The sequence below is a fragment of the Tiliqua scincoides genome, chromosome 4, assembly GCF_035046505.1.
Source record: "Tiliqua scincoides isolate rTilSci1 chromosome 4, rTilSci1.hap2, whole genome shotgun sequence".
NCBI lineage: Eukaryota > Metazoa > Chordata > Lepidosauria > Squamata > Scincidae > Tiliqua > Tiliqua scincoides.
Window position 1 is genome coordinate 262,716 of NC_089824.1, and position 19,338 is coordinate 282,053.

At 56.1% G+C, this 19,338-nt stretch overlaps 1 protein-coding gene across 15 annotated transcripts in view; it reads right to left on the bottom strand.

The window, feature by feature from the left end:
* SCRIB (scribble planar cell polarity protein) overlaps nucleotides 1-19,338 on the bottom strand; it is a 78,882-nt gene that overhangs the window by 57,586 nt on the left and 1,958 nt on the right. For all 15 annotated transcript variants that reach the window (XM_066626474.1, XM_066626477.1, XM_066626473.1 and 12 more), the window contains exons 2-9: nucleotides 11,619-11,736; nucleotides 4,757-4,835; nucleotides 4,185-4,274; nucleotides 4,025-4,081; nucleotides 3,795-3,858; nucleotides 3,388-3,462; nucleotides 2,296-2,440; nucleotides 63-181 (exon numbers count right to left, since the gene is read on the bottom strand). In XM_066626474.1, the coding sequence (XP_066482571.1) occupies nucleotides 63-181; nucleotides 2,296-2,440; nucleotides 3,388-3,462; nucleotides 3,795-3,858; nucleotides 4,025-4,081; nucleotides 4,185-4,274; nucleotides 4,757-4,835; nucleotides 11,619-11,736 (747 nt within the window). The remainder of the gene's footprint in view (nucleotides 1-62; nucleotides 182-2,295; nucleotides 2,441-3,387; nucleotides 3,463-3,794; nucleotides 3,859-4,024; nucleotides 4,082-4,184; nucleotides 4,275-4,756; nucleotides 4,836-11,618; nucleotides 11,737-19,338) is intronic.

Consider the following 19,338-nt stretch of genomic DNA (forward strand, 5'->3'; position numbering starts at 1 on the left):
CAGGAGAAGCCAGCCAGCCAGCGTCCACCCCACAACAGGACAGCCAGGGCCAGCACACCCACCATGAGCAGGTTCTCCGTCAGGATGAGCTCCGACAGGTTCTCACAGTCCCCCAGCGCTTCCGTCACCTCCACAAGCCGGTTCTGGTCCACCTTCAGGATGGAGAGCTGCTTCAACTGGCCTGGGCAAGGGGCAAATGCCGTGAGGAGGGGAGGTTCTGCCCCCAGCCCTGCAGGGGGGAGGGGTGCTAACAGCCAAGGAAAATTTTGATTTCCTATTGGCTCCCCAGGTATCCCGGAAGTGCTGACCTGCAGTGCACTCCTATGACTATTCAAAAGGAAGTCACACTCGGTTCAATGCTTATTTCTAGGCAAGACAAATGGATCACAATTCGCACTGATCTAAAACACATTCCCAACTGGACACAACAAGACTGGCCTGATCCCAGAAAGCAGGGCCAAGGGCCTTGACCACCTGCTCAGCAGGCTGACTCAGGAGGAGACACTCCTATGACTGTACAGTCAAGCCAGACACAAGAGCAGGGCAGGGCGGTTTGCTCTTATGGGATACAAAAATGTCCGTTTCTTTACGTAGTATGAATGTCCCCCGTTTGCGACCTGAGCAAACACCAGGTTTGGGACACTGGCACTCAAAGGAACAGAGCCTGCAAGATCCCCTGGGTGGGCATGGGGGTGGTGAAGGTTCATGGACGGGCAACTGCCAGAGCTTGGGCCAACCATCACCAGCCCCTGACCCCTGCTGCCACCACCAAGACAGCAAGTGGCTCAGTGCGCCACCTTCTCCACAGCAGTCTGGGCTGCACACAGAAAAGCAGACCGGAACTCGTCCCATCTCCCAGGGGACTCCCAGCCCTCTTTTCACAGCTGACAAGACTTCTATGCTGCCCGTTCAGCACAGAGGGCCACTCTCCCCGGCACAGCAGGCCTCTGCAATCCCGTCCTCGGGCGGCACTCAGCCTCCCCCGGGAGAAGCCGCCTCCTCATGCTCTGCATGTGACCCCTTGCCAATCCTCCTGTGCAGGCCGCCCCTCTGGCTCTCAGAAGCATCTACTCCGTGAGGACACTCCCCTCCCCACTCCAACCACTGGCCTGGCACATCAGCCTGGATGGTTCGTCCCCCTCTAGACCACAACAAGACCAAGACAGAGCTGCTCCCCTCTGCCCTGGGCCACCGTCATCCTCCACCCAGGGGAAACAGGCACCAAGTCTTGGCTTGAGCTTCTCCCCTCTCCATCTCCCATATCAGTCTGTTGACAAACGATGCTGCTTCTCCCTCTTCCAAGCAGCAAGAATCAGGCCCTTCTCTCAGCCTTGACTGCGGACGTCTCCTCCTCCCCAGCCTTCTGTTGGATCACCTGAGCTCCCTCACCTCTGCTACAAGAGTTGCCCCCTCCCCCGAAATCCCTGTGCAGGTTTCCTCCCTGTCCTGTCCATCAGCCCTGCCTCTCCAGTTCTGCCCCTCCCCACTCTGGGCTCCCACAGCCCCCCGCACTTCCGCCTGCACCTCAGCTGTATATGGGTCTCCCCTTCCCACTGATGCTGCCGCTTCTCCGTTGCTGCTCCCTGGCCCCAGAACTGCCCACTTCTCTCACTTGCTCCAACTTCCTTCAAATCCCTCCTGTGCTCACCTTTTCTGGGGAGACTCTGATGGCACCCCCTAGTCCTGATGCTTAGAAGGTCTGTGAACCAGATGCAGACACAAACATTGTGGATATGGATTGATGCACGTTTTTCGGGGGTGGGGGAGGCCCACCACTTCAGCCAGAACCTCAAAGTGGTCTGTGATGCATCTGCCCAGGCACAAGGAGAGAGGCCACTGCGTGGCCTGGCCTGGCCTCGTTCGCCAGCCTCCCGGGAAAACGGGCACCGACTGGCTGGAACGCACTCTGCTCACTGGCTACAGCAGCTGTCAAAGAGCCCCATGGCAGAGCAGCGCTCAAAGGACGGCCCCCTCAGCACCACCACCACACTCCCCAGGGGGGACGGGTGCGAGTTCAGCAGGCTGGCGTCTCGTGTTCATTCCAACTTTCCAAAAAAGAAAGTGACCTCTTCACAGTGCAAGCCCTGCACGTTCCACTGTGCCCAACAGGGCTGCTCTCAGGTAAGTGTGCATACAGGTGCACAATCAGTTTTACCACTAGAACCAATAGATGGCCTGATCTGTACCCTTCTGGCCCACAGCGCACGCCTTGCTCCCCAAACGGCACCCCATCCCATGGCTTCCAACCCGTTTCCAGAAGGCCACCCAGCAAGCCTTGTGGTCTCACAGACTCACCAATCCCGTCTGGAATGGTCTCCAGCAAGTTCTGCGAGAGCAGCAGGTCCGTCAGCGCAACCAAGCCGCTGATTTCGCTGGGGAGTTGCTCCAGCTTGTTCTCCGAGACGTCCAGGCACACCAGGCGACGCAGGTGGCCCAGCTCCTGCCGGGAAAGCAGCGACGCTCTGTCCACAAGGGCTGCACCGGAGCCCACCTCGCCCCAAAGACAAACCTGGGGCTCTCCGCAGGGAGACGCCTCCCTCCCCGCCCCCTGGCCACACTCTCCCCCCTCCGCTGCAAAACAGTTCTCAACTGCCTCAGAAGCCCTTCCTCGCTTTCATGGAGGGGGACTCTCATGCCGCAACCCTCCTCCTGGCTCATATTTGCCATGGCCACACCCCATCTTGCTGGGGGGCAACCCCAACACCATCACGGAGGCTGTGGCTCAGTGGCAGAGCCCCCCACCCTGCACAACAGGGACCACAGCTCCAGCTCCCAGCAGCGGCAGGAAACCTGCCCATCTGAGACCCAGGAGAACCGCTGCAGCCAGACCCTCATCAGTGCGCAGTCAGGAGCACCGAGGCCTGATCCAGCAGCAGGCAGCCCCCCTGGCCCTGCATGGCCCCTGTGCCCTTGGCTCCTGCCTGTCATGTTCCTTCTTGAACCACCTCCACGTGGCTTTGCGTGGCCACACACAGTTTAGCACAAGAACACAAACAGCAAAGCAAAGCTGGTTGCACCTGCCGAAGCCAATGGCCCGTGGGAAACAGCAGGAAATCCGGCAGAGCAGGGAGGAGCAGTGTGGGCCCTGAGCCCTCCAAAAAGGGGGCACAGTGGGGAGGGAGAGGTGTGCGCCTCTCTCCAAAGAGAGCACTGGCACCGAGCAGGCCCAGCTCCCAAAAGGGGCAAGCCTCCATGGCAGGCGTGGGAGGGGGCGTTCCCCGACACCACAGCAGGGCTGCTGAGGTCCAAGTCAGCACGGTGCCCAGGACGCTGGTCTGACCCTTCTGCAGGGAACTCAGAGCTCGTGGCTGGAGCCCTGCCAGCAAGAGGAGGCACCGCCGCTGCAGCTGCAGAAAAGCCACGGGCTCCACGAGTGTTGGTACTCACCGGGGGCAGAGACGCCAGCTGGTTCCTGTCCAGCCACAGCTCTCGCAGGTTCGGCAAGGCACCCAGCGTGTCTGGCTGAAGAGGAAAAGGAGCCGGCTGTTACCCACAGGGTGCCCCTCGCGCTCCACCCCACAGAGACCACGGGGCGGCCCCAGCCAGAGGGGGCTGCTTCTTCTGGCAGGCCAACCCGACCCAGGTCTCCGAGGGGATGGCTGGGTGGGAGGGCAAGAGGCGACGCGGCTGCAGCTAATAAAGCATACGGGGTGGGGAGAGACTGTCCCCGCCCCAGCGGCAAGAGGCTGAAGGAGGAGCTTCTCGGGGCACCAGCAGAGGCGACTCAGGAGAGCAAGGCAGGCAGGAAATGCGTTCCCTCCCCCCAAAGTAGGCAGCACAGAGGCCCCTCTTACCAGCACCTCCAGGTCATTGCCTCCCAGGTCCAGCTGCTCTAACTTGACCAGGAATGAAAGCGACCTGCAGGCAGAGGAGCAGCACAGTCAGCGGTGCTTGGGGTAAGACACTGCCCCCCTTGGGAGCAGCTAAACGACTAGCAGCCCCCAGGTCAGCTATCTGCACCCCCCAAATGGCCCTGAGGGAGTCCCCAAGCAACCAGGGTTGTGGTCATTGCACAGGCACTCACGCTGGGAGAGACTTCAGCAGGTTCTCACGCAGTTCCAAAGTCACCAGGTTGGCCAAGCTGCAAGGGAAGGGCGGGAGCGCAGACAGGTGCGTGTGGGCAGACTGGCTCAGCCAGGGCCTCCCCTGCCCCCTCCCCCTGCCCCGCCCACGCAAGGACTCACTTGCCAATGTCAGCAGGGAGGCTCTGGAGGGAGACGTCATTCAGGGCCAAGTGGCCCAAGCTGCGCAGCTGGGTGAAGCCCTCCGGAAGCCTGCAGGGCACAGAAGGACAGGGCCTTGCTGAGCATGTTGCCTGGGGGCTTTCAGAAAGCCTTGGCCCACTTGCACCCCCCTACACAGTCGAGGAGGCAGTCAAGAGAGCGCCCAGCCCAGCCCAGCCCAGCCCAGCCCAAGGTTGAGGTGAGCATCAGTCTGCCACTCCGACCCCAACAGATAACCTCCTGCTGAGCGCCTGTGCCCAGAACAGGCTCTCAATCCCAAGTAGCTGAGCAGAGCAGGCTGTGGCCAGAGAAAGGGGCCCCTCCGCTCACTGCCCCCCAAGCCTCCAACCCACCCTCTGCAAAATGCAGCCCAGGCAGCACCAGGCCCAGTCAGGGCAGATCTGCCTTCACAAGCCCACCTCGGAATGATGGGCGAGGCCCCCATAGGCTGGACACTTGTGTGGCACAACTGGAAGGGGCAAACCCCTCCCTTCAAACTCTGTCCCCATCTCCCCACTTCTAGCCTACGTTACCTGGACAAGGGGTTCCCACTGAAATCGGCGATCTCCAGGGACTTGCAGAATTTGATGCTTTCAGGGATTTCCGGAATGTCTGGAATCAGCAGAGTGGGGGGGGGGGAAGCAAAGAGACTCAAATGAGGATCTTGGAGTAGCTCCCCAGTCATACATTGGCCCAGGACAAGCCACACCCACACCCCATAGGCCAACTCATACACAGGCAGGCCTCTAAAAGCAGCCATTTTCAACCACTGTGCCACGGCACATTGGTGTGCCACAAATGGTCAGGTGCCAGGTGGGCCACAGGAATTTGGGAGAAAATCATTTATTAGTAGGGCCATTGAGGGATGTGAGCCCCCACTGGCAGCGCAATGTGCCTCGTCAATTGTCAAATGCCCGATGGTGTGCCTGGACCATTTCAGTGCCTTGCCAGTGTCCCCTGCTCTAGGGGCACCTGGAGCCAGTGGCTTCACTAGGGTTGGTGCTCCCCAGTGCAGAGGGGAGGGGGTGAAAAGGGGTGGGGGAGGGCAGTGATGGGTATAAGTCTCTGGAGCGCAGGTTCACCAGGCTTCCCAATGCGCACCACTGGTCTACCCACTGGGCAGACGAGGCCTCTCCATTGGGAGGTAGCCTCTCTTTTCGTCTGCAGGGCCGCTTGCCTGCAGGCTCCCACCCACCCACAGGCACAGCAGCTGTACCCACGGTACCCATAGGTTGGCCATGTCAGGGGGTCCTCTGATGACCATGAGCCCTGAGCCCAGTAACCCAACCTGGCCGAGCCTGGACACTAACCCGGTTTTAATGCCAAAAGTACAGCACTGTCGACTGCGGCCAAAAACATCCAAGAAATCAGTCTCTTGAAATAAAAGTAAACTATCATCACTGTGGCACATCCCTGTGGACTTTACCACCATACTCTGGACCTGCTGGAGTTTGTCAATGCTTCTCAAAGGCAGGGGCAGGTGCAACACCACGTAGCACTCCAGCCTTGATGTTACAGATCCACAGATCACTGAGGTACAGTCCAACTCAATGGGAAAAAGGCACAGTGGCTGCACCACCTGGAGTGGCCGACTACAACATTCCCAAAGAGATGAATGGGAGCCACTGATGACCATATAGCCTCCCAACAACAAAGCCTTCCGTTTCATATAGTCCCACAGCAGTAATGGTAGAACAACAAAAAACCAGAACAGCAATTTTCAACCACTTGCCGCTGCACATTGGCGTGCCACGAATGGTATGCAGGTGTGCCTCAGGAGTTGGAGGAGGGTCATATATTATTAGGGCCATTGTGGGGTGTGAGCCTCTGGCAGGCAATGTGGTGGCTTATCAATTGTCAAAAAACTAGTAGCCTGCCTTGATCATTTCAGTGTCTCATGAGATGAAAAAGGCTGAAAATCGCTGCTCTAAAGAGCGCTGTAAAGGGGCTGGGTTCTCTGTGCCCCATGCATCCTTCCAAAGGGTAAGCGCAACAGATGGGCAAAGCAGGAGGACGAGGGCCTCTCCGACAAGCATCCTCCAAAGTGGAAAGACGGGGCAGGTGGACGAGCTCAGCATGGGGAGGAGACGCCCTGCAGTCAGGAATGCAGTCAACCAGCTGTCCACTCACCAGCCTAGCTAGAAGGGGGAGGGAGCAAACAGGCAGCCACGGGCCCTGCTCACAAGAGGCCCAGCCTGAGGCCTTCCCCCTCGCCAGAGTTTTCTTTGAGGGTCAGAAAACGATTCCAGAAGTGGCGCCATCTCCCAAAGACTCTTCAGACTCGAGATGCCACGAACCAACGGAGGCTGTGGGTCAGGAGGCAGCGGCAGGCAGGACGCTTCCAAGGAACTCTGCAGAAGAGGCTCTCTGGTTGCCCCCTCCTGCCTGCCCGGGGGCCTGGCTGGCCGGCACTGTGGACAACCTGCGGCTTTGTGCCCTGATCCCGCAGCCAGGCTCCTCTCTGGTGACGTCACCAGTGGCGGAGGTCCAACTGGCCAGAAGCAGCCTAGGCTCCTGGGGCCTGACTGCAGCATCCACGCGTCTGCAAGGCCTCGCTCCGGATGTCAAAGGCTGCGTCCCAACAAACTACCAAAAGTAGGAGTCCAAGCAGATCCTGACAAGCAGCCAACACGCGCAACTGCTTCCATGGACCAGGTGGCACCAATTCTGGCTACTAGGTGGAATGACGCTTTATGCAAAAACTTTTGTACTGATCAATCCGGATTTTTACATCAGGAGATTTAGCAATACAATAAACATGACAAAGTCAAGGAAAATGAAGTCTATTCTGACCATGCTGGATGCTGAGAATTGTCTTTTACGAAAGATTCCTGGATTTCAGGAAGGCTGATTTTAACAAGCTCAGAGAGTCGACAGGTGGAATCCCGTGGGCTGATGAACTCATGGGAAAGGGGCTCAGGATTCCTGGGTTCCAGCACAGGGTGCCTGGCTCTGCTGCTAGAACCAGCACAGCCCCCTCCTCCCCAGTGAGCGCAGGGACGGGACTGCCAAGACCATGCAAGCAGCTGGCAACAGGGACTGTGTTCCAGCTGAATGGCGTCAAGGAGTGAGTTTTGTTTCCTCTGCCCTTTTGCTTCCAAGCCAGCCTACAGACTGCTCCAGGGCCTGGGGGTTCGTGCACTTTGCTCTTCAAGAGCCCCCCCCCTCACTGGGCACCATTAGCCACTGTGGTATCAGCAGGGATCCATTCTGGAACGGATACTTAAATCCACGATCTTCATCCCATTAAACCCTCCAAAGGGGACCGGAGATGCACTCCAATCCCCTCTGGCGGTGCATGTCTGCCCACTGCTTCTGCGGGCTTCAGAATGGCCTGGAGAGGCAAAAAAAGCCATTTCCGGTTTTCCTTGGGAAACGGAAGTGCCGTTTTTTCACCTTCTGAGGCATTCTGAGCCCTAAGCCCTGGAAGGTTTCCCTGGGCCTTAGAATGCCTCAGAAGGAGGAAGTCACTTCCGGTTTCCGAAGGGAAAGAGAAGTGGTGCTTTTTTCGCCACTACAGGGCATTCTGAAGTCCACAAAGCAAGCGGGAGGACAAGCGCTGCCTCTGCAGGCTTCAGAAAGCCCTCCGGAGGGACTGGAGCGCAGTTCCAGTCCCCTTTGGAGGGCTCAGGGGACCGTGTTGAGCCACCTCTGCGGATGTATAATTCGCAAATAAAGAAGCTCCACCTGTGTGTGTGCGCATATTAAAAAACTGGCCAGATCCTCCTTGCCTGCCTTGGAGAGCTCAGTGGGCTTTCAGAATCATTCACTTCACAAGTGCTGCTGCAACTTGACTTTGCAAAAGACCCCTGGGGGTTCTGTGCTCTCCTGGGAGGGGTGGCTGACTAAACTTTCCCCCATGCCTGATGCCCTTAGCCTGGGATGGTAGCAACAGATGGTTCTACCAGTCCTACCCGCCCACCCCCACATTCAGCTGCTGACCCAATAAAAAGGGAAATGGACAGCAGGAAGTGGTGTGTGTGCACCAACCACTAGCTGCTGCTGCTCTTGACGTGTGGCCTTCCTTGCCAACTCCTTTCTTGCCTCGCTCCTCTCCCCCCACTGACTTAATTCTCCCCCACCCACCCACCCACTCCTTATTTTTGGTGTCAGCAGCTACAGGTACTCCTCCCAACGGGCTCACAAAACGTCCCAGTGGCTGGGAGACTCCCTACAGGCACAGTGCGTGGGAAAGAGAACGAGCCAGCCAGAAGGAGCATCAGCAGTGCTCTGCCAGCAGCAGGAGTCCAATTATGCTTTGATCTGACCAAGAGGTTGGAATATTTAATGCTGGAAATTTGTTGCTCAGTTATAGTGGGAGGCAAACGACCAGGAGGGGAAAAGCCCAGACACAAATGCCCACCAATGACTGGGCACAAAGGCCCTCGTGCCAGTATCCGACATCAATAACAAGAGCCGACATCTCTGTGTTGGAAGCAGCCAGCAGAACTGGAAGCTCTGTCCAGTGTGGCATCTCACAGACATGCTAGGAGATACAGGAGTCAAGAAAGGGGGGACCACCCAAGAGGGCACCCACACGAGAACTCTCGCTATTTCTCTGGCATGACACAGAGCCCTTGCCAGCTGCCAGAAGAGAACGATGGCACCATCTTTTCATGCCTCTGCGCCAGCAAAGCAAGTGCTCCTTCAGTGCAGACTGTTGCCAACTGACCATAATACAGGCTGCAACAGCGCAGAAGTTAGCAGCACCGGAGGGAAGGCCCGCACCGTATCACTGGTGACAGTGCAGGCTTCCACGTGCACGAGTGCAGGTAAAGCTCCGTGCTGAGCAGCAGAGAGGTTGGGGGAGGGCACGGAGGGGGCAGGAAATGGGTTGGTCAGGACCCAGGAGGGGGAAGGGATCAGCGGTGCTGGCGGGCATCCGATCCTGTCCCCCCCCCAGGCCAGATCCACTGACACAGATGCAGTTAGACCTGCACCAGCAATTTAGCAGGCACAAGTTTGAGTAGACCCATTGCTGACGCTGGGGCCTTCCCCGGGGAAAGGGGATGGCTGTCCCCTTCCCTCCAGGTGATCTCTAGGCTGCAAACTAGCCTGGTGGGATACAGAGCAAGCTGCACTGGCCTTTTTCAATAGGACTGGGCTGTGAATTGCTCACAGGGTTACAGCAGCACAAGTAGTGTGATGAGAGACAGGGAGGATGTACGGAGTGGGTCCCCCACACACAGCGGGTATGGAACAGAAGACGAACTGGTCACGTCTGCCACACCGCCAAGCCCATGAATGACGGAGGAGCGGAAGGAAGGCCACCCAGCCACGTCCTGCTGAAGCCCCCACAACGTTCTGCTCTTCTCGAAGGCACCAACTGAGAGTGACGTTTCAATGTGTCCTTGTCACACGGATGGGTCTTCCCCTTCAGTACACCACGAAGTGGGCAGCTGGAGAAGCAGTCCTTTGAAATGGAGGAGGCTGGAGGGGGGAGGGGGCTGTTCTGGCTCAGCAGCAGGTGAGAGGGCTTTGAAATGGGCAGGCTGAAATGGCCGAGGAGGAAATCACGGGGTTAAAAGCATGACGCTATCTGAAGTCAGAGAGGAGTCAAAGCTGCCGGGTCTGTGTGCCAGCTGTTTTGGGGAAGAAGAAACCCCACAGAGTGCAAATGGCTAGGAATCTAAATGGTCCCCTGACTGGCGGAGCAGGTGAGGAGGGTCACCGGGTGCTGCTACTGCTATGAAGAACATAAGAACAGCCCTGCTGGATCAGGCCACAGGCCCATCTAGTCCAGCTTCCTGTATCTCACAGCGGCCCACCAGATGCCCCAGGGAGCACACCAGATAACAAGAGACCTCATCCTGGTGCCCTCCCTTGCATCTGGCATTCTGACATAGCCCATTTCTAAAATCAGGAAGTTGTGCATACACATCATGGCTTGTACCCCGTAATGGATTTTTCCTCCAGAAACTTGTCCAATCCCCTTTTAAAGGCGTCCAGGCCAGACGCCATCACCACATCCGGTGGCAAGGAGTTCCACAGACCAACCATACGCTGAGTAAAGAAATATTTTCTTTTGTCTGTCCTAACCTGCCCAACACTCAATTTGAGTGGATGTCCCCTGGTTCTGGTGTTATGTGAGAGGGTAAAGAGCATCTCCCTATCCACTCTGTGCATCCCCTGCATAATTTTGTATGTCTCAATCATGTCCCCCCGAGGCGTCTCTTTTCTAGGCTGAAGAGGCCCAAACGCGCTAGCCTTTCCTCATAAGGAAGGTGCCCCAGCCCAGCAATCGTCTTAGTCGCTCTCTTTTGCACCTTTTCCATTTCCACTATGTCTTTTTTGAGATGCGGCGACCAGAACTGGACACAATACTCCAGGTGTGGCCTTACCATCGATTTGTACAACGGCATTATAATATTAGCCGTTTTGTTCTCAATACCTTTTCTAATGGTCCCAAGCATAGAATTGGCCTTCTTCACTGCCGCCGTACGTTGGGTCGAAACTTTCATCGACCTGTCCACCACCACCCCAAGATCATCGGCAAGACCTGACTAAGTAATCTGGGGAACAACAGGTGATGGGACACGACCCCATGGGAGTCTTGCAGTGCTCTCCTCTTTGAGTGGGCAGTGTCCTTCACCGAGTACGCTCCTCGTGCCCAGACACTGGCAAGGCAGGTGGTCAGACTGGACAACGACCGTGGAGCCCAGAAAGGCTCGGAAATTCCTGGAATCTTCCAGGATTTTTTCACCCACCAATCCACCCCCCCCCCTTTGTCTGCGCTGAGCTTGCAGAGGGATGGAGAGGTGCAGGCTGACAGGGAGATGTGGAAGGAGGAAGAGGTGCATATCTGCGGACTAGCAGGTGGGTCTCGACAGTCTCAAGGGGTGGGCGACTGAAAAAGCACAGGGTAGGCACATTGTACACTCCCTGAGGTTTGCCCCCCCCCAAATTAACAGGCTTTCTACAACTCTCATGATAGTCACACTCTCTATATTTTTGTTGTTGCTAAAAATAACAAGAAACTTTTCTTCCAAAGAGCTGCTTGTCGTGGGCAGGGACCGAACTGGCCAAGAAAAGCCTGGCTTCAAATCCCTACTTGGCCACAGTGCTCACTGGGCAAACTTGGGACTGTCAGCAACCTGCCAAGGGCCACTTTGAAGGTTTCATACAAGTAAATGCTCACCTGCCCTACTCCAAGCTCCTCCAAAGAAGAGGCAAGTGCAGGCAATGTGAGAAGGAAGAGGGCAGGTCGGGGAGCCAAAGGCCTTGTGAGTCCCTGCAAGGAGGAGGGACGTGGCACACCCAGAGCCAGGCTCCTGCTGGATGCCCGGCCCCACCACTGCCCCGGGACCCCCCGAGCAACTCAGCCTGGAAGCTCAGCAGTGAGAAACAGCTGGGAGAGTGCAGGAGAGGAAAAAGGGCAGTCCGACGACCTCCTACCATTGCGGGAGATGTCCAGCTCCACCAGCTGCATGAAGTTGGCCACCTCGGGAGGCAGCCGTTGGATCTCATTGTCGCTCAGGCCCAGCTTCCGCAGGTTCAGCAGTCGGAAGAATGGCTGCAGGGGGAGGAGAGACACCCACCAGTCAGAGGACACAACGTGTCTGTCCACAGCAGCCCAACCCTGCTCTTCTAAGTCCCAAGGGGGTGCCCAGCAGGCAGCCCCTTTCCTCCTCTCCAGACCCTGGACGCAGCCAGCAAACCAGGCAGGAGCCACAACAGCCCCTCCAGCCACCAGGCCTCACCCAGGAAGCAGAGAAATCCCCCTGTGCACTAGCAGAGGCCCAAGAACGTCTCTGCACCACCTTCAAAGAACTGGAGCAGGCAGCTAAATGGAGATTGCTCCCTGGCTGTTTGGTTCCACCTTCCTCCCAACTCAGGGGCAGGCAAGCCTTGCCAGAACACTCACCCACACCTGGCAAGAGCCCGTCGCCCACCACCAGCAACTTTCGGGGGTCAGGAGCCAACTTGATCCTGATTCAGCACTGACAGTGACCTCCCTAGAGCAGGTACAGGCATAAGCAGCAGCCTGCTCACCATCCTGCACCTCTCAAGGTCCCTGTCCTCGGCCATAGGTCACAGCACCACTCCTACCTTTGCCCACCCCGCAAGGTCACCAACTGTCTGCACTTTACCCACAGTCCCAAAGGCAGGTAAGCAGGCACTGTTAAGACTTCAACACACACAGCAGAGCAAACACCTGAGGATCGGAGGTGTCCAGCAGGGGCAACATCCACGGCAGCTCCACAGGAGAGCCACCCTCACACAGTGGGAGCAAAAGCCACAACCCGTGCCCACCTCTCCGTGTGCGGAGGAGACGGTGCTGCTGCCGGGGGAGCCACTTGCACCTTCTGAGACAAGCGGAGCTTGAATCAAGCAGAGGCGAGTGCTGGCTGGTCGGGCAGACCAAGCTTCGGAGCTGAGCGGGGAGGGGAGACTGGTAGGAGCCGGGCAGCATCCAGTCAGGGCCAAAGGCTCTAGTTCAGGGGTGTCAAACATAAGGCCCGGGGGCCGGATGCGGCCCTCAGGCTCTCAGCCACTGAGCAGTGCTGAGGCGTTACAAGGTGCTAAAAGGGCAGTCCCACGAAAATCGGGCTCTCCCATATCTTGAAAAATGAGAAAGATTTGCGTGTTTTCTCTGCTGTCACTTGCAGTTAAACTCCTAAGTGAGAAACAGTGCTTATTTTTGGTCATGAGTGTTTAATGACATCACCTCCTGCCCTCAGCAGGCATCATAAATTCCACTTGGCCCTCAATATGAAACGGGTTTGACAGCCCTGCTCTAGTTCACCCTAGAGGCCAAAGAGTTCATTTTGGAAACAGCCAGGAGAGCTGGCCGAAGAGAGCAAAGGGCCACACAGGGCAAGACTTGTGCAGCAGAAAGATTTGGAGGAGGACGCAGAGTCGCTTTCGACACAACACAAACATAACCAAAACTCCTGGAAATGCACCACTTCCCCCCCCCCAGCTGAGGGAGTGAACTGAGCAGCCCCCAACTGGGCTTGGCCTGCAGAGGAAACATCCAAAGACCTTGCCCACTTGCCTACCAACAAGCCAGCCAGCCCCTCCTGGGGAGCTGCTTCTGTGGGGTCCCATCGCCTGGCCTGCCCTCCCCGCCAGATCTGTGCCCACCATGGCAGCACCTCCCCACTCCTTCCTCTCATCATACTCCCCTTGGAACCACCCTGTCCTCCTTGGCCAGACCCACAGCCTCCCCAAAGCAGGGCTCCTCCCCACCACTGCAGCCCCAGCTAGAGCTCTCGCCTCCATGTCCTGGCTGCCAGCTCCCACCACCATCTCCCAACACATTTCCATGTGAAATTCACAAGGTGCCATTCAGCTCCCAAGCACACTCTTGCACACCACACTACACACCTGGCTCCCTGGGTGACACCACCCTGCCTGGTTCCCTGGCAATGGCAAGATCTGTGGGGGCTTGGCTGCCTTGGACTGGTACCCCAACCCACTGCCAAGGCCATGCTGGGGCACGCCTCTTCACCTAAGACCATCTGGTCCTCTGCTGTGCCCTCCTCCCTGCCTGGTGACCTCCACACACACAGCACCAATCGCAGACCCCACCCCAGTTTTGCTCTCCCGTGGAGTCCACAGGCACTGATCCAGTGGTTTTCCCCCAAGACCTGCTCCTTCCAAAGCACGGGCCCCCATGCTTCAAGTCCTCCCTTTCCTCAAGTTTTTTCTCTTAATGTTCTCACTGACTTAAAAAAAAATTAAAGCAGCAGAAAAAACAGAGGACTTTAAGGAGGCCACCTGTATCACTCCAGGGCATCTCAAGGAAAGGGACACACACTTTATAGTGTCACATTAGTTACACCTTCTCACACACACACACACACACTCAACATCTGGGGTACACAAAAGCAGCAGTTGCTTGACCCAGGCCATTCATTCACTCATTCATTTGTAAATGCATTAATTAGACCAGCAGCAGAAAGGTCGCTGGTGGAGAGATCTGCAAATGTCCTCGGATGGGAAGACACTTTCACAACAACACAGGCCAGGTTGTCTCTTGGTGGAAGGAGAGGGAGGTTCATTTGCAGGATTCAGAGGCTTCAGGGGGCCCAGTTCACTGCCAGTGGCTCTAAAGGGGCCAGCTGGCCATGGTTGGCTGGGTGTCTGCCTGGCGTTGCCCCTGCGAGGCCCCTGCCAGAACTGCAGCTCTACCTGGGCAGGCTCCTCGGGCCCTGGACTGCATGTCCTGCCAACTCTTGCACTTCCTAGGTGACTTGGCAGCATGTGTCCAAATGATTCCTCCGGGTTCCGTCCTCCCCACCCCCGGTGCAGTTTGTATAAACGGTTCCCCTTGGACAATGATCGGGGGGGGCGCAAGGAACCAAGTCAGTTCAGTCTGCAATCTCAGAATGCTTCCTCTGGGAGACGCAGGCGGAGTGTGACTGACTGGCAACCGCTGGAACCAAGAACCTCCCGAGCCTCTCCGCTGCAAGCCAGTTCTTATTTTGCCCCAATGCGTAGGACCAGCACAGTCACTCCTCCCTTACGCAAGCGCTATGCTCCAGAGTCGGTGTATGAAGCGAGAACCGCCTACACGCAAAAAATTCCCGTGAGAATCCCTGCAAAACGCAGGCTGTCCCTTTCAAGACTGCCAGGAACTGGGACGGAGGGAGCAGCAGCCTCATTTCTCCAGTCTCAGGTCTCCAAAAGCCAGTCACCTGCTGCGTCTGCTGTACTGCCATGTTTTCTGCATGTCTGCCAGCCGTGCAAAGTTCATGGCAACTGTGCCCGAAACATAACAGCCAGCAGGCAACGCAAAGAGGAGGTGGCCACCTAGGGCACCTGACGGGCGACTGGGCCCTCCAGACAGGGGGCTGTGTCATGGCCCAAGGTCTGAGCTCGCCAGGGCGAGAGGCCCTTCCAACAGTGCTGCCACTCTCAACTTCAGTGAAGGGCTGCACCTCCCACTGGAGAGCAGCAGGGCCTGAGCCGCCTGGGAGGAGCACTCGGTGGGTGCTGAATGCATGCACAGAGGAGTGCTTAGAACAGCCTGCTTGGGGAGCAGCATGGCTTCTACCCCTGCTTCTCCCTCTTTTTGTCCCTGCCACGGCTGTTTCTGGTCAGTCCTGCATAAGAGAGTGCCCTGCTGGTGAGGGCATCTCCCTTGGCTGGGTTTGAAGCCATCTTGCCTGGCCCCCAGCTTGCATTTTCAGGCAGCAAGCTACCAGCACCCTGCTTAGCCCAAATGCTGTGCTCCCAAAACTGCCCCATTCCTTCCCCTCCAAAAGGGTTCCTTCCAGCTGCTGAAAGTCCGCACAGGGCCTCAAACCCTGGCCATGGAGAGGTCTGTTCCACATGGCTCCCCCTATCAAGGGAGCTGGATCAGGCCATAGGCCCATCATGTTCAGCTTCCTGTATCTTACAGTGGCCCACCAAATGCCCCAGGGAGCACACAAGACAACAGACACAACAGGTGCCCTCCCCTGCATCTGGCAATCTGCCTCTAAAACTAAGAGCTTGCACATACCTACTATGACTTGTAAGCCGTAATGAACTTTTCCTCCATAAATTTGTCCAATCCCCTTTTAAAGGCACCTAGGCCAAATGCAATCACCACATGCTGTGGCAAGGAGTTCCACAAGCCACTATGTGTATGTGCGACCTCCTGATTTCAGAAATGGGCTATGTCAGATGCAGGGGAGGGCACCAGGATGCAGGTCTCTTGTCATCTGGTGTGCTCCCTGGGGCATTTGGTGGGCCGCTGTGAGATACAGGAAGCTGGACTCGATGGGCCTAGGGCCTGATCCAGCAGGGCTGTTCTTATGTGGTGCCACCTGGAGGGAATCTGGACTGAGTGGCCATTCTGCCGGCGTTGAAGCAACATCCCCAACAGAAGGGAAGCCTTCTTCATCAACCCGCCGCCCCTTGTGAAGACCAAGGTACAGGCCCTCACCTCTCTCTCTGCAAAAGTGCCCCTTTCCAGGCCGTCACTGAGCAGCAGTGCCTGGAGGTGAAGTCCATCAGGACAAGGACAAAAGCCAACAAAAGGACAGGACACGAGCAGAAGCTCTTGGAAGGCCGACAGTCTTTTGAGGTCCACCATACTGCTCCAGAAGACAAGCCCTAGTCGGCTGCCAGCACCTCACACACTTGTCCACCAGATGCCTTTGGGAGCATTCCAGACAGCAGGACTCTGGAATCCTGTCACCACTCCCTGGCACCCAGGGCAGGCTGCTGCCGTAGGATGTGTCAGGGATGTTCCTGCATTCAAATGCAAGCAAGGCCCAGTGGCCTGCAGAGCAGCAGCACCTGAGCCGTGCACAGGAGCGGGCAAGAACTGAAGGTGAGTAAGCACTCCTGGTTCAAGACAGCGCACCTTCCCTGGCCCTCGTTTGAGTGGCGAAAAATTCTCGCTTTTGCATCAAAATATCGCTGCAACTTTACAGTGCTGTCACAAAGTGCAAAGCACAGAGTCGCAATTTTGATACAGGTCCAATCAAATAATATTTCCACTGGTTGAAACAAGCAGCTCTCCTTTTGACAAGGCCTCTTGGGCATCCAGGGTCAGCAGTGGCTGCAAGGACAGCAACCACCACCACCTGCTCAGACCATCTTTTAAACTCAGAAGGGAGTCAGGTAGCTGTTCCCCTCAACACCACATCACACTCCTTCCCAGTGAATGACAGGGATGCACATCAGTCATCGCCGGCACTACCCATAAGCTCAGAGCACTGCCCACAGGTGAAAAGGTTTCCTGCAGCCAGAAACTACCCCAGGCAAGTCTGCAATAAGAACCAGGAAATTACAGCAGAGAGGTATTGGTGCAGAAATGGCCCTGTTGGTATGTGCAACACACTCTCCTTTCCAGGGAAAACCCACCTGTCTCACTGATGACCAGGATACAGTCCTCTAGCAGAGCAGACCTCAGAGGAAAAATACTGGAGAAAGTTTATGAAAGGGAAACCGAACAGTGCGCGAGGGAGGGGGGAACCTGGGGGAGCCTGGGTGATGAGCGCAGCACATGCTTGTGCGACGACAGGAAAGCAACAGGCATTCCCTGAGAAACAACCAATACGCACAGCTACATGAACTAACAGCAGCCACTCCATCAAGGTGTGAGAAAAGATGCAAAGACCCACTTCCTGGGCACAGGTCATGCTGCAAATGCAGCCAAGATGAGAGGCCCAAAGAAAAGCCCCAAAACCAGCCACAGATGGTCACAGGGCTCACCTGAGGCATCTCTTGGCCACAGGATCTAACAGCAAGAAGCCCCATGTCACTGAACTTGCAAAACAATCCCAGGAGAGCCCCTCTGCAGCAGCCTTCTCAGTGGTGGCGCCTGCACTGCGGAACTCCCTCCCCTCTGAACCAAGGGCAGATTCCTCACTGGTAACCTCCCGCCTGAAGACATCTTTATCCAGGACCTTATAAGAGGACAGGACGGCTGCTTTTCACTCATTTAATGCTTTCATTGATGGCTTTTATTGCTACTGCTTCCTACAGGCTGATTTCTAATGTCTATAAGTTTTAGCTGTATGTTATAGTTTGTGCATTTTAATTGTTGTTAGCTGCCATGAGTGCCCTTCAGGGAGAAAGGCAGGTAGAAGCCAAATAAACTATGGCAGACTTTTTCCAAATTCTTTTTGGGGCAAGGCATTCAAAGCGGGGGGGGGGGCGGGTTCCCACTCAACCTGAGGTTTCCTAAACACCCTGCTCCTCAGCGGATGGGGTTTGGGACTAAAACTCTTTGGCACCTTAGAGGAAGCCAACAGAGAAAACGTATTCCTGTTGCTTCTCCCGGACCTCCAGTGGCATTCAGTGTCACTGACTACAGTATCTTCTGGCTCACCTTGCTGATGGGGCTGCGGAGCACCATGCAAAAGTGGCTCTAGTCCTACCCAGACAGAAGGTCCCAGCTGGTTGGAGGGAAAATTGGGAGGGTGCATTTAGTTCTGCTCAGTTTCCACATTGACATAAAACTTCTGGGAGGCATGCCAAATTATCAAGGAAACAGAGAGGGTCAAACAAGCCAAGGCTCAATCCAGACACTAAGCTGGAAGGTTCTGGAAGGTCCTGTGCTTCAACTGCAACCCTTTATAGCAAAAGGCCAGTGCACCACAGCCCCCCTCCCAATCACCCTAAGTGGAGCCCCTCACACACGCTGCACAGGCCATTCTTGAGAGGTATTTGGCCCAGAAAGGGGACAGTGCACGGGAGCCTACAACTCCCACGCTGAGCTACCCACACCGGCTGCCAGCTAACGCTGAGGCCCCACTTCAGGCCTGGACCTCTAAAGCCCTGGAGGGTACAAGGGCCCCTCTTTCCCACCCAAACAGGGGCCCCTGACTTCACTAGGCACCTGAGCACCACTGTCCCTCTCCGCCAGAGGTCTAGCTGGGGGAACATGGAACAGAGTCCTCGGCAGCTGCCCCCAAGGCTGCAACACTCACTGTCTGGGGAGGTGCATTTGGTCCCCTGATCCTGGACTTTGCAAGACCTTACCAAAAGCACCTTTGGTAAAAGAACTCGATGAAAAAAGACCTTACCAAAAGGGTGGGAGCTCCTTAATTAGCAGCTTTTACAGGCATAGTCAGAAACAGGTCCTGTGAAAAAAAGGAAGACACCTAAAAAGCCTGGATGGCTGCACAAGCCTCTCAGTGGCAAGCTGAAGATTTAAAAGACACGTAGAGGAGATGGAAGATGGGACTGATCACCAGAGAGGTGTACAGACAGATAGCCTGATCCTGTAGGATGACGTTCAGGAATGCTACAGTTCAGTATGAGCTGAAGCTGGCCAGGGATGTCAAGAACAACAAAAAGGACGCTTTTAGGTAGGAAGAAGAAGAGAAATGAGAGGGTGGGATTGCTGCTCGATAAGGATGATCAACTGGTGTCTGGCAACAAAAAGAAGGCGGAGCTACTCAACTTCTACCTTGCGTCCAGAGGATAGTGCAAATGTGAATGCCGGAGCCTTGGCTGATGGGGGGACATGCTCACATCCCCATAGAGATAAAGGAAGTAAATGAAAACTGGGATGGCACCGGACTGCAGATTAGGGTTGACAGGGAACTGGTTAGAAACCACTTAACAGGCCTAAATGAATTCAAGTCATGTGAACCAAATGAACTACATCCCAATACTAAGATGAACTGCATCCTAATACTAAGATGTACTTGCAGAGCCTCTGTCA